Genomic DNA, 14,207 nt, shown 5'->3' on the forward strand with positions numbered 1-14,207 from the left:
CCAGACATCTCTGGTTCCTTCCAACCTTATTTGTTTGCATGAAGACAGACGCATAAGATGCTTTATAAGATGGTTTGGGCTTTTTTTCCCTGATTTGTTTTGGCATCTCATATCATAGAAGAATTTAGATGGAATAACTGGGAAACAGAAAGTTCATACTTTGATAATGAATGCAATGAGGAGTGATGAGTCACCGTACAGAGATGAAGGCAGAATAGACAATACGTTCCTCATTTTAAAGCTGGGGCTGGCTCTGCTTGTGTTGGAATGTCACAGTGCTGGAGATGTAAGGAGAGATGCAGTAGCAGAAATTACAGCTGGCAGTAATCAGGACGAAGGAATGCACCTTTGCAGCCATTTGCGGGTAACAGAACAGCTCCTGCAGTTAGCCATGTCTAAGGTTAATAGGTTGTGCAGACTACAATACAGACCTTTACAGAGGAAGTGCATATTTCTAGCTGTTGCCCATAAAGCTTTCTGTGTTTTGCATGGATGCTCAAGTAACTTATTTTTTTATTGCTCTATTTTGAAGAATGACCAAAAATACAAGTAACTAGATACTTAATTCAAGTTTATCCAGACACCTCTACTAGGTTTAAAAAGCTGAAACAGGATAAAAATCCTGTTAGCTCCAAGAACTGTGCAATATATGTTGGTGGTTGTACTACTAGCATTGTAATCTCAGTGTGCGAATGATATGAGAAGACTTTTCTTTCCTGCATTCACTTTGCCTGCCCCAGACATTCAGAGTGGAAAGATTACTGCCTGTCTGAAAGAAAAAGGTCCCCTTACGTTCTACCTGCACAGGCATTCCTAAACCCATGTATTGGGATTATCTGCAAAAGGGTTAAACAAATGCTGTCCTGGATATGCTAAGTCCCCTGAAAAGAAGTAAACTATATATGTGTTGTTTTATAATGTAATGACTTCTGCCTGGCTCTTACGTATACAGAAGGCAATCAACAAAAGAACTATGGAGTTGCAAAAAGATAAGGCGGTTATTAATTTATTTATTTTTTAATCAAGAAAGGCATACAAGATCTTCTATAGACAGAAGGCAAGATCAGATCTTGAGCAGGGCACAGAGGAAAGTGAGGAGGGACACAATTAAAGTGTAGTAACAGAAAGAAATAGAAGGACCATTGGTTTCTGAGGCTAATATAGTAGGGACAGAAGTTATTTGCACGTGGAACTCCTGGTCTACGTCTGTCTCAAAACCAAAAAGCCAAGTAGCATAAAATAATGCCTAACAGTCAAAACTGCCACGTAATTTAGGTGGAATGTTACCTGGAAAATTTAAAACCTGTACGCTTTTAATCAGCAGATCTCATAGGGCAGCTGGTTTTGTGGTCACTTTGGAGAAGTATGAGATCAAATTTCAGTTCCATTGAAGGACAGTGGTAAAAGGCCCGTTCATTCCAAAATTCCCTTGGATACCACCCATGAGATCTTTTTACCACTGCTTCTGTTGAGAATGGGGACTGGGCTCCATTCAGAAAGCAGCTCAAACTGCGTGATCTGGTCTTGATTCGTTTGCTTGTGCAACCCCACTGCAGTGATGAAAGCAAAATGATCCAACTTGGCTTTTGGATCCAAACCTGAATTTTCATGTCTAACAATTAGGAACCCCCTTCTCTCCTCACCTAACTGTAAAACTAACTCATTTTCTATGTAGGTCTTTAAAAGTTAATAAACATGAAACACAATGACTATGTATTTTGTAGGGTGACTTTTCAGACTGAAAGTCTGATTTAAAATCAACATTTTGGACCCTCTGCTTTTTCCATTGATTTCAGCACACAGTGCACTCCACTTTGTCCTGCCCGATCTGGTTTCCTCTCTCCTTTCAGGGAAATCTCACTGCCTTTGGCAATATCTTTGCACAGGGATTCGCATAAATGTAGCTGAATATAAACATTTATATGAACAGCTAGTTCATTTAGTACTTGACTTGTTTTATTCCAAACACAAACGTAAATACCCATGCTGATGTGTATGAGCACCCAAGCGTGAGTATGCCATGTTATACATATTTTACATGTGCAGCATTAGATTAAAAAGCCCTGACTTTTTTTTTTCCCCCAAAGATTTTCTAGATTTTTTTTTTTTTTTGGTAAATTATTGGTAAAGAATATTTTAAGTGATGCATACTTTTCAGCTGTATTCTGAAAGGTGTATCTCATTGTTTAAAATGTGCTGGATTTAAAAAAGAAACAAACAAAGAAAAGAAAAAGGGATCATCTGATCAACTGCTCCATTATTCTTCTCTTTTCCTGATCACCTCTGCCCTGGTATGTAGAAATTGGCTGATTTATTTAAATCCCAGGAACTCCCACGGCATATGGTTCATAAAGTAGTATTTACAGTGTGCATTGTAACACTTCATCACTACTAGAAAGACTTGAAAGTAATATGGGTTCATGTTGTTCCAAAAGAAAAAACAGTGTAAAAAAATCTCTAATATTAAGATTTACTTTTGAGTCTACTGCTGTAAAATCAACTTTTGGAGAGGAATGGTATTTTCTGAGTGATAACTGCCACCCCAAAAAAAAAAAAAAATTAAAAAAAAACACTAGCCCCAAAAAACCATCCTCAGAAAGTAGTTCTTCAACACTGCCTTTTTTTCCCACAGCCTTGTGGAGCCCCCAACCCTGTCTGCAGAAAATGAAAGAGAGAGGGGTGGGATTAATGTGTAATTAAAGGGAATTTGGAAGGCTGAGATGTTGCGGAATGTTAGATCAGTAGCTGGAACAGCATGTGGTGTTCTTTAGGCAGGCTTCATTGAATCCATACAAAAAAAGAAAGAAGGACTGCTTGCCTGTCTGCTCATTTATCAAACAGCTAGGCTGAACTTTCACAGCTCCACAAAAGTGTTTTACTGTTTGCTGAAGTTTTGCTCCAGAAATTAAAGCTGAACAACCTAGCCACTCTGAGTCTATGCTGCATTTTTGACATCAGCCATGTTGTGCAAAGCTCTTGGAAACCAGTGCAGGTCAATTTTTACATGATACAAAGGGAAGATGATTGTACATTTGCTAAAAAAAATATTACTGAAGAAATGGTCAAATATGTGACATTGTAATGTCTTTATTTATATAGCACCTTTTGATCCAAATATGTGTTCCAGAGCTTTCAGTCATCAATCAGGATTAAATATTTATCATGGTAGCAAAATGGCTAATGGAGAAAAAAAAATCTATACTATTTAATCAATTTTAATTGATGTTTTCTTCTAGTTGAGCAGTTATATTCCACCTGGTATGCCTGTTTTCCTTTAATATTAGTTAGCGTCCCCCCCCAAAAAGAAACATTTAGCTATTTATATAATGAAAACACAATTAAAATAGATTATAAATTAAAAAAGGAAGAAATTCCTTTTTCAAGTGAATCTTCATGGCTTACTGCAGTCTTTCTTGCATGACTGTTCTGCCAGAAGAATTTTCCTCCTACTGCAGACCACACTGAGAATCAGGTTCAATCCTGTGAGGTGCTGAGTGCTGCCTTCCCAGCAACTACAGCAGAGCTTTTTCATCAGGACTAGCCTGGTTGATAGAGGCTCTGATTACTGAAGGCACAATCTACATCCATTAATCCATTTCCTTAAATGCATCTGGCACTAAAGAAGTTTTGTTTTTCAGTAGCAATGTTCTTTTAATCTCTGCTGACAGTCCAGATTTTTTATGATACCCTGCTCTTTCTGAGATGCACTTGTTTTTCAATAGAGGATAGATTGACTCCGAGCTATCTTCACAGATGCAACAGTGAGTCTTCCCTGGTAGAAGTGGTGTCCCTGTCAAATACCAAAATCTTTTCAGGGAATCATCTTTTAGAAAAAGGAGTGTTTAATGGCAGGATTGTGAAGGTCTGTAAAGAACTGTGGCCTCCAAAACTCTCAAAAAGGAGAGTTTCCTCTGTTTGCAGCAAAACCAGGTTTGTTGATCCTGCAAACTGACATAAATAAATAGTAGGCCAATTCTAAGTACAATCCTCCTTAGTTTAGAGGCAGAACTGATCTTAGATTTTTAAGGAAATGTATTCTATTCCAGTAACTTCTGAAAGTCTTTATTTAAATTAATGGTAGTTAATGGAATTATACTGAATTTTAAAGTCTCTTTCCCCTCTTTCAGTAATGGAAAAAATCAAAAGCTTTATTTCTGTTTTCTCTTGCCGTGTATTTTGCTGATGTCGCAGTACAGTTTTTCTGCTTTTCTGTCTTAACAGTCTATATTAAATTAAGTATTAGCAATGTGCTTTTCAACTTTTTCTAATATCAGTTCTACTTATTTGTAGATAATAAGGCAACAGTTTCCACAGCTAACAACAAGAAGACTTGGAACCAGAGGCCAATCAAAGTAAGCAGCGTATGGTATTATTATCATCTCACCCAGGGCCCCCTATGGCTTTGGCTTTACTGAATAGAATACTATAAGATCAGGGAATAATTTGTCCAGTTGGGGACTTAAAACCCAACTTTGATGGAGGTTCCATTGTAGTCTTTACATTGTGTTATTGATTCAGTGGTGATCCTGCAAATGTAGTCTAATGGAGGCCTTTGACTGATTTCATCAGCAATGTTTTTCATCTCAACTCACTTTACACAACGTAAAGGACATTCATACCCAGAAGTAATGGAGCTACTGTTGGAGGCTGGGAAATAATAGCTGGTTAACATCATGTTTCAGTTTAGAGGACAAGTGGCAGAATGCTATCTGGAATTTAGGTAGGAACATACATTGGCCTAAACTGAAATTGTCCACAAACCTGGATTTAACCACCATTTTTCCTGTGTAATGAAATCCAACATATCTTTAAGTGATCAAGGAATTAGTTTATTGCCTTACCCAAAAGCTGGTACTTCCTGAAAACAGTTCATCCTAATTTCAGAACGAGAAATTGATTCAGAAAGAAGAATGTATTTCCTGGGGTATTTGACTTTTTCTAGTTGTTGACAAGATGTGATTCTATTAATTTATAAAGAAGATACAGTGATGTTTCTATACTTTTTTCTGCTTGTGGACTCCATGAAATTTTTCCAGTGGAGCTTTGGATCTTTTTATTGCAAATATACATATATATTGTTAGGGGGCTTATATATATGTATCTATCTGCTTTTCTTGATTAGCTTTCACAGAATCCTACAGGGTAGTCTAAGGGTAGTCTCTGTAGATCACGAGTGGAAAACTACGGAGGCAGAAATGAAAACCTGGGACAGCGTTATCGTAAAATTTTGCTGGTAGAGCTTCTCTTTCAAAACAAAGCCTAGAAACAATATTGCTAAATGCTGAGAAACAAACATGCTGTGAGAATTGAACTTACATACTAAAGCTAGAATGACCCACTCTCTAAAAGAAAAAAGAAATTAAGATGCTAAAAGAAATGCCATTAAAATTAACCTTACTGTGCTCTTCTAACAAGTGGTCCATGCTGAGCAGTATCTCTTTGATGGGACCAAATGTCCTTTCCCCATCTTGAGATTCTCCTAATTTTTATAACTAAGCTTTCTTTTTCTAGAGCGGCCATATTTAAGCAGCTAATTGAAGATTTGAAATCTCTTCCCAAATGCAAATTCAAAGCTACCATAACATCACTCATAACAAAGCTACCAGGTATTTCCCACATGCAAATCCTAGGCTAGTCCAACAGCATATTAGGAAAGCACGATAGGTCCGGACTCAGAGAATCAGGATTTAGTACTGAATATAATTTCTGTGGAGGTTCATAAAGACAGAGTGAAAGCATGCACAAGTTGCTTTATGGAAACATTCATATGAGAGTGCCCTCTGTCAGCCATCAAATCACTCTGACATTGGATACAACTTTGTTATTTGTTTTCCTGTTTAATGAAAGGAATGAGCACCACTGTAATTCCAAACTGGAGCTCAGGAGTCTCTCAGAGGGGCAAGATGCTCTTGATCTGCTAATGGAAGGTATCTTGCATCTCCAAAAGCTGTGCCTCTTTACTCTCAATGAGGCTAAAAATCAATGAGGCTTAATATTTCTTGCATATTTTCCCCCTAACCTGCATGCCTATCAGAGGAGCTTTCAGGTCACATACTCCTCTCGTGCCACCTTTGCAATGGTTCTGCTCCCTATCTAGCAAGTAAGAAGGGGTTTCTGTAAAGCATGCTGTCTGTGCTCGGCAAAATCCTTGGCCCCTGAGAGTCCCTGGTCACCCCTGTGAGGGAGATCATAGTCACTCAAATTTCACAGCCTCAGCAGGTGTGAAATTGAGTTCTTCTGCTCCAAAAGAGGATGCCTAAATCTTCAACAGTGGTTAACACCCCAAGAATTATAGCATACAGAGGAGTCATTCTCATTTGATCCAATGAAGAGGAGAGGTATAAACACACATGCATACATACTACATGCACACTGTACTTCTTTACAATAAATACACTCCTTGCTAGACCCAGCACAGCTGTAACAGAGCTCTGGTTTTGTTTTCAGAAACATCTGACTGCATTCCAATTAAGTTTTACGTAAAGAAATTACTTTAGACATTAACACTTCAGTCCCTTTATCGCCAACTGTGTGACTGATTGCTGCCAGTATGATTTTCATTCCACTTTCCTGCTACTGCCAAAGCAAATTCAGCCATAGAAGTGGTTAAGATTATCTGACTTCACACTGTTCTGCCTTCAATTTTTTTATAGCACGGCTGCCTTGTAACATTACAAAGTTCAGAGCTACAATGGTGCTATGCTGTTGGTCATCAGTTGTGAGGCTTTCTTTTTTGCAGCTGGGTTTATTGCTGTAAGCATGCAGCTGTTCTCTATCACACCGAGCTTACAAACAGTTCCAATACAGGTGAGCCATGAGAAGGCAGCTAAACATAAAAGCCAATTTCTTTCTGTACTGTAGTTTGAAACTCTTCAATTATGTACAGAAGAGGTTAGTTAAACTGATGGAAACTACATGGTGTAAAGGGAATTTTGCTTCTTTCTTTAAAGGAATGCTGCAGATGCTGGATTCGTGAGAGTAAAAAGCATTCCGCTATTTACCACAAATATGATTGTGTTGTCTGCATGTTATTCTTCTACAGATCAAACTTTCAAGCACTGTTTATTGACTTAAGTTGGGTTTTTTTCTGGTAGAAATACGCAAGAATCTTTGTAAACTGCACCAGTGAGTTTTTGCCATTTGGAATGGTAAAATCACTGAAGGAGGAAGCTATCTGGAAAAATTTTGGAGTTAATTTGGCTATTGCTGTCTATATGATTTTGAAGCTACCTGGAAAACTCTTTTATATAGTTTACTGTCAAGTGCAATATACCACAAATTAAATAATGCACAATGAAATTCTCCTACATTTTCCAGGCTTTCATTCATTTTTTTCTTGAACTGATTTAAGCTGAAACTTGACATGAGACCGACCCCTGTTTAAATTGCACAAACCTCTCAGTCCATCAAGAACTTTTGCAGTCCTGCTTGCTGTGACCTTTTTCCCTTTTTCCCCCCCTTCCCTTAGCAATTTGTGGTGCTAGCTCCCTGTAGCATTTCCTTTCAGTTCCCCAACCCCAGACATACTGCATAGGACGCGTGTGAGCTTTATGGCTCTTACGTGCAGTGCGTGCATGACAGCTGCTAGAGACCAAACTGGGGACTTGAGCTGCAAGCTGGAGTTGTTACCATTCAAGCTAAAAAGCCAAACTTCTACAGCTGTTGTTATAACCCCAGTGTTAGCACAAACTTGCCATTAGCTATCTGTAACAGCTTAGGACCAGTCTGGAGCCTGGTTTCTTCTGGTGTGGAATACACTTTTTGGCCTAAGCCCTAATGGGCTTAGGAGCTGATAGTGTGGCTTTCTCAGGTATTGAAGCTAGGAAATCCCATTCATACCATGTCAGCTTAATGTTTTAATAAATCTCACTTGGATTATTCAATATTGAGTTCAAGATAGCTTTTGTTTTTAATGGACAATATAGAATGTCCTCAGTGGGCATGGCAAGGGAGCCACACACTAAAAGTTTGCTACAACTCCCCAGGCCTCCCCTCAGCCCATCTGTGCTGGTAGACAAGATTAGAGCTTCCAGCTCTTTGCTACGACTTTCTGCTGGAGATTATGACACGCGTTGATCTGTCAGTAAATGACTGAGAGAGAAAAAAGGAAAAAAGTCACCTGAGTTAGTTTAAACTACCATCACTTAGATACAATTCTTTCACTAATTTAATTGATGACCTTTGTAAAATGAGCTGATATTGCCTAAAGCAAACTTGGGTCCATTCAAGTGAACAGATCTGCTGGCAGCACTCTGAAATCAGTAATGTCTGGGGAATACAACAAACATCCGGCGATGGTAACTTCTCCTGCCACCATAGTGGGATCCAGAAGACAGTGTCTCATAATGGTCTGATAGGGTTTTGATAGACTGTAAGAAGAGAACTGGAAGGTCATTGAAAATTCTCTCTAGGAAAGTAGGGTGAATCAAAAGTATATGAGCAATACAATCTTGTGATGCCTTTTGTAATCATTAAAAATTTAGCTGATGGGTTGGTAGTGCCTACAGTTGAGAAACTGAAATAAAAGTTAGCAAATTATGGAAGGAATAAGATTACCTTTGCTGCTTTGATGCAAGAGTTAGACTGGATAATCAGTGCTTCCATTAACACCTATAATAAAGCTAAGTTGTAGCACAAACTTGTGCCATAAGGCCACCAATCCATTCTTATAGCACAGCCACACTGTGCAATTCCCACTGTGGTCTGCACAAACAGAGTTACAGTGTTGTGTAGTATCCCGCACTGATATAAGCTCAGTGCTGATGCTAAGTTATGAAGCAAATAATTTTGAACTGTACATTTCCTACCATTCATTGCTTTCCAGCACACGCCTTTTTTTCCCCTCTTTTCATTGAAGTGTTTTCAATTTTTGAAACATTTCTGATCAACTCATTTGCAATAAAGACTCATGCTTTTCAGGGATCAAACCAGCCCTCAACACTCTGAGAATCAGGGAGCTGAAATAACAACAGAAGGGCCAGTCCAGAGGGTCTGTACCTCTGCTTATTGCTAAACTGAAGGAGCAGCTGCACAGCAGAGCTCTGCCAACTCTTTGCCAACTATCCAAAGTAGCTTTAGGATGCCTTTTTTTTTTTTTATAACAAGAAAAAAAATGGAAGTCCATTATTTTCCTGCCCTGCAACAGAGTCAGCTTTATTAACTCTGAAGAGAGCTACTTTTACCAGAAGGAATGAAAATTGGAAGCCCAGTATATTAGTGCAATGTTCTGCTACTGAATCAATGCTTGTTAATAATATATAAATTATTCCACGGTCTGTTTTGTGTAGAAGTCATTAGCATTATCAGTTTCTCTTACCCCCATATCTTTTTTTAAAAAAAAAAAATTCAAACAATCTGCTTTATAAAATATACATCTCTATGTATCAGGTACCATTATTATGGAATTGCAGTGAAAGAAAACTCCCAGTATTATGATGTGATGTATTCTAAAAAAGGAGCAGCCTGGGTCAACGAAACAGGAAAAAAAGAAGTAACCAAACAGACAGTGGCGTATTCACCACGATCCAAACTGGGAACATTACTGCCAGAGTTTCCAAATGTCAAAGATCTAAATCTGCCAGCCAGTCTGCCAGAGGAGAAGGTAACACTTTGGAAATCTTTTCTTGGCTTGTCTTGGTTTTTTTTCCCTGCTTTGGATGAAAGCTTTATCTAAAATATAAAGACTTTAAATTAGAATAAGTTTAATAATGCTTTGACTTTATTTATGGGGGACTTAATTACTTCATATAATTGGAAGAAATATCTTCCCTTAAAATAGGCAGCTGACACTATCAGCTGTACAATATTTCTAAAGCCCATGCACACTTTTTTAAAAGTTACATTACATACAGAAGTTGAGGCTTGAGGGTAACTGTTCTTAAATGTGTTATAGCTCTTAAATCTGTGAAAACATTTGATGGCAAACTGAAAAACAGTTCTGATGCTTTCTTGAGCAGAGAGGGACTTAGTGTATTTCTTATCCTTCTAGACTAGAAATTAAGAGAATCCTATCTGCACATATGACAAAAGTGCTCTGGCTGCTCTTGGTTGAGCTTGCTAGTTTTCTGATGCTATTCACATGTGTAGTATCAATGTAAAGTGGACAAAAGAATAGGGTTTTATAGTTCTTTATGTCCTAATTAGGGCCACATTCTCGTCTTTGATCTCACTGAGGCTTTTTGCTCCTCTTACATTTGAAGAATCCCCATTGACATAGAAAAATCCATGAATTCAAAGGGAGAATTTACTTTTAAGAAGAAAACTCATCTTAAAGCTAATCTAACTAATCTAACTAGACTCTAACCGATTCCATTATTTTTGCAATTGTGCATAGGTAAGAGAAGAAAATCTTAATTTTGGTGCTCTATATTGTGATAGTTTTAAAAGTGAATTTCTTAAAGTAGAATGATCTTTTGTGTGTCTCCCTCTCATTCTTTTTCAGGTTTCTACCTTTATTATGATGTACAGAACTCACTGTCAGAGGATACTAGACACTGTAATAAGAGCAAACTTTGATGAGGTATGGTTAGAAACTACAGTTGTAGTTTAATGATACATAAGGTATTAATGGATCTGAGAGCTTATTTTGAATGTGATATTACAAATTTCTGGTTTTGTGGTGGCCAATCCTTTTCATGAGTAATGAGCAATAGCTATACTTGAGTATATAATATGTGACCGATAGCGTTAAATCTCACTTACAGCACTGTGCGAGTTACAGGAACAAAAGCAATGGGAATGTTTTTGTCTCTCCATTCACCAGCAGGATTAAGGTAGCAATACCCCCTTACAAGATGTTGGACAATCCAGTTCTTACAACTCAAGAAGTGTGTCCACCACCACTTTTCTAAGCTTTGAGTTGGGACTGAGCTCTGTCTGAAGGAATTCTTTCTGAGCTTTCAGCACAAACCCAGGGCAGGTGCCACAGCCAAAATGGTGGGCTCTGCTGGTCTATTAACAATGGTGCAGGGTGGTGGTGGGCCTACAGCCTCCCAGATATCCCAGAAAGCTGTAGCTGCAGTCTCCAATTCCTCAGTTGTACTGCAGTGCAGCTAGGAACATGCACACTGCTCAGCAGTTGATAACATCCATTAGAAATGGATAAGGTTTCTACTTGCTGCATATCTGACTGAATCTGAGGGTTTTCTGGCAGTGCATGCAGACAGCTCTATAATTAGAGCTGAAAAATAAAACATTACTGGAATGCAATCAGTTTTATATTACATGTAGAGAAGGCCTCTAGTCCAGGAAAACAAATCTGACTATAGAGATGCTGAGGGCCTGATTCAAATATGACAGCCAGGTCCCAGAAAAAAATCAAAAGAAACAGGTATTTTGACTCCGCCTTTTGAACAATGGCAAGAAATTCCCTGCATTTCTTCCTCTCACTGTTTAATTCTCACACGCTTCTGGTTTAAAGCTGAGGCTCTTTTACGTCGTTGTACCCAGTCAAGGTGTTTCCATGTGAGAGAAATATGTGACACATATTCAGGAAGTTTTGCTGGATGAGTCTCAGAATACTTTCTTAAGAGCAGGATGTTATATTTTGTTAGGGAATCTGTTTGCCAGGATCAATGGTGGGGAAGGGGCTGAGCAGCAACAATATATTATGTCAAATATTCTTTACTGCACCTGGTGTGGTTACTTATTTTCAGTACTGATTGCATGCAAAAGGTTATCACTTATGAATGCCAGTGTTCTGACCCCTGTAGAACTGATCATATCGTTCACTGAATAACACCTCTATTTCCTACATGAAAATTTTCAGAGGTATATTTTGCTGTGTCTGAAATCTCCTCCCCATTTTCTTTTTTGTCTTTCTCCATTCTTTCTCCTCTTTCCTTCATAGTGGAGGAAAGAAGAAATCCAAAAGTGTAGTGTTTCTTTCCAAAATGAAGACAGAAAATGGTATATTGACCCCTGTAAGCCATGTGCTATCCTCTTCTCCCTCCCTACCCCCAGCCCTAGATTGCATTCCTTTGTATACAGGGACAGAGAGCAAAGAGAGAGAAAAAGGTTTGACACGTGGAAGCCAAAGAGTTACACTCACCAGCCACTGATGGAAGGTAAAAATATGGTGGTTCCCATGGGTGTCTCTGCTGTAGTAACACAAAGACACCCTGTCACCAACTCAGAATGTCTCCTCGCCCTTTGGTTGATTATCCCGTTGTGTGCTGCGTTACAGTATAAGCCTGTCTAGATAAGGAGTATGCCTTGCCTGCACTGTGCGCCATCAGTCCAGCTCTGGGGCTGAAACAAATGCTGTGTAAGCAGGATCATTTAAAGAAAATGGTATTTGTGGCCTTTGGTTATTTTAATTTAAACATCCCTGCTTCTTCTTGTGATTGCAGGTTCAAAGTTTTCTTCTGCACTTTTGGCAAGGGATGCCTCCTCATATGCTGCCCGTATTGGGTTCTTCAACTGTAGTGAATATAGTGGGAGTTTGTGATTCAATTCTGTACAAAGCAATTTCTGGAGTTTTGATGCCAACGGTACTACAAGCATTACCTGACAGGTCAGTATAGCTAGCAGCACTGACCACTTTTAGCTCAGCTGTCTTTGTTATATGTCTTGTCTTCAAGAATGGCACCAGTTGTCAGAAAGCCGCTTGCCACCCGTTTCTTGAGTTTAAATCTCAGTGTCAATTCAAAGGAGTTGAAGAGCTGACATGTTCCTGAAGAAATGTTCAGATTTTAGCAAGACTTGTATTGTGAAAAACTTGTTATTTTTTGTGTGATAAAGGATACCACCTTCTTGGTTTACTAACATCAAGCTGATACTCATGTCCCAACTTTCAGGGAATATCAGAAGGCTGCAGGCTGCAGAGTGCCACACTGTCTTCTGAAACTTTCAGACACTTTTCTGCTAGTCAGGGATAACAACATAACAGTATTCTGAATTATAGTGACAAGAGGAGCTGGCCTGGCTGCTTTCTTTGTCAATACTCACATGCCTACTCAGGCACTGCAACCTAAGCATTTGTCTCCGTATACACTCTTGGAATCCAATTGTTACTCTGCTTGCCAGTAGTATAAAACATGAAGATTGTACTTGTGAAGTGTTGGACAAGCTAGTTTAATTTAAATACTATCCTATGAAGAACAGATGCTTATTTTAGAATTGCTTTATTTGTATTAAGAAATATTTCCCTCTTTTGTTTCAAAGTTAAATTCACTTTTCCAATCCCTGTGGTAGATCTCAGCTGTTCTCTTCCCACCTGGAGCTCATGGAGTCCAAAAAGTCCTGTTTATATAGGCAAAGCAGGACAGAGATCAACAGTTCACAGCAAAAAGTGTAATCACTGAGTGCAGTCAACCTGTTTCCCCCTTTGATTTTCCTAATATGAGCATCAGGAAACTCTCTTTTTCTAAATATATGTGTACACCATTAGTATTATTTGACTGATGCATTCCTGAGGTTGAGCAATTTGTTAAGAATATTGCTCTAGGAGTTTCTTATTGGTGCTGTATATTTGGCCCTCGAGATTTTAAAGTGTCTCTAATCATGGCAAATGTTTTCAAGATGTTGTTCTGCTCTCCTATGTGCACTGCATGACTGCTACAGTACAGGCAAAGTATTTTTTCCACACGAAACCTGTTATAAGCATGGGCTTTCCTTGATAAGACATGTACATTTTTACAGGCTTTGCCCTTCACCCCCCCACCCCCCCCCCAAATCTATTTCATTGGAAGGATTAAACAGAACAGCAGTCCTTTTCTCAAGCTGCTTAGTTCTTTCATAGCAAATAAGGAGAGACTTGAGTGTGAATATAGACTTTTGTAATGCATATAAAGGGCCAGATTGTGGCTATTAAGCCATAGCCTGCACTGGAGGGGGTGAAGAAGGGTCTCATTGCAATGGAAGCTCCTGAAGGAAATCTTGCTGACTCAGCCAGAATCCTCTGAAGGACTTCCTGGGAACAAATATTGGCTGTCCAGAAAAGCCACTTTGCAGTGGGTGCAGCAGTTGTCATCCATCCCCTGTCCTGTTAAGGTGTCTTTGTGGAGCAGAGCAGGCCTATGGCCATGTTTATTTTACCAGCTCTGTTCTCAGCGCAGTGTGTTAGGAATACAAACGGAAAAAGCTGCCCAGCTGGAAGAGGGGAAGTTCCTTGCATCTTTCCTGTCTCTCTCATCTGTGTATCTTGAGTATTGCCACAGGCAGTGCAGCTCAGCCTGGCAGAACCAACTGTTAGGGTCCCCTGCACA

At 39.0% G+C, this 14,207-nt stretch overlaps 1 protein-coding gene across 1 annotated transcript in view; it reads left to right on the forward strand.

Moving 5' to 3' along the window:
- Window positions 1-14,207, forward strand: part of RFX4 (regulatory factor X4) — a 98,402-nt gene that overhangs the window by 41,660 nt on the left and 42,535 nt on the right. The window contains exons 5-8 of the mRNA XM_052790884.1: window positions 4,291-4,352; window positions 9,388-9,601; window positions 10,442-10,519; window positions 12,351-12,514. Of these exons, the coding sequence (XP_052646844.1) occupies window positions 4,291-4,352; window positions 9,388-9,601; window positions 10,442-10,519; window positions 12,351-12,514 (518 nt within the window). The remainder of the gene's footprint in view (window positions 1-4,290; window positions 4,353-9,387; window positions 9,602-10,441; window positions 10,520-12,350; window positions 12,515-14,207) is intronic.

The sequence above is a fragment of the Harpia harpyja genome, chromosome 6, assembly GCF_026419915.1.
Source record: "Harpia harpyja isolate bHarHar1 chromosome 6, bHarHar1 primary haplotype, whole genome shotgun sequence".
Lineage (NCBI taxonomy): Eukaryota > Metazoa > Chordata > Aves > Accipitriformes > Accipitridae > Harpia > Harpia harpyja.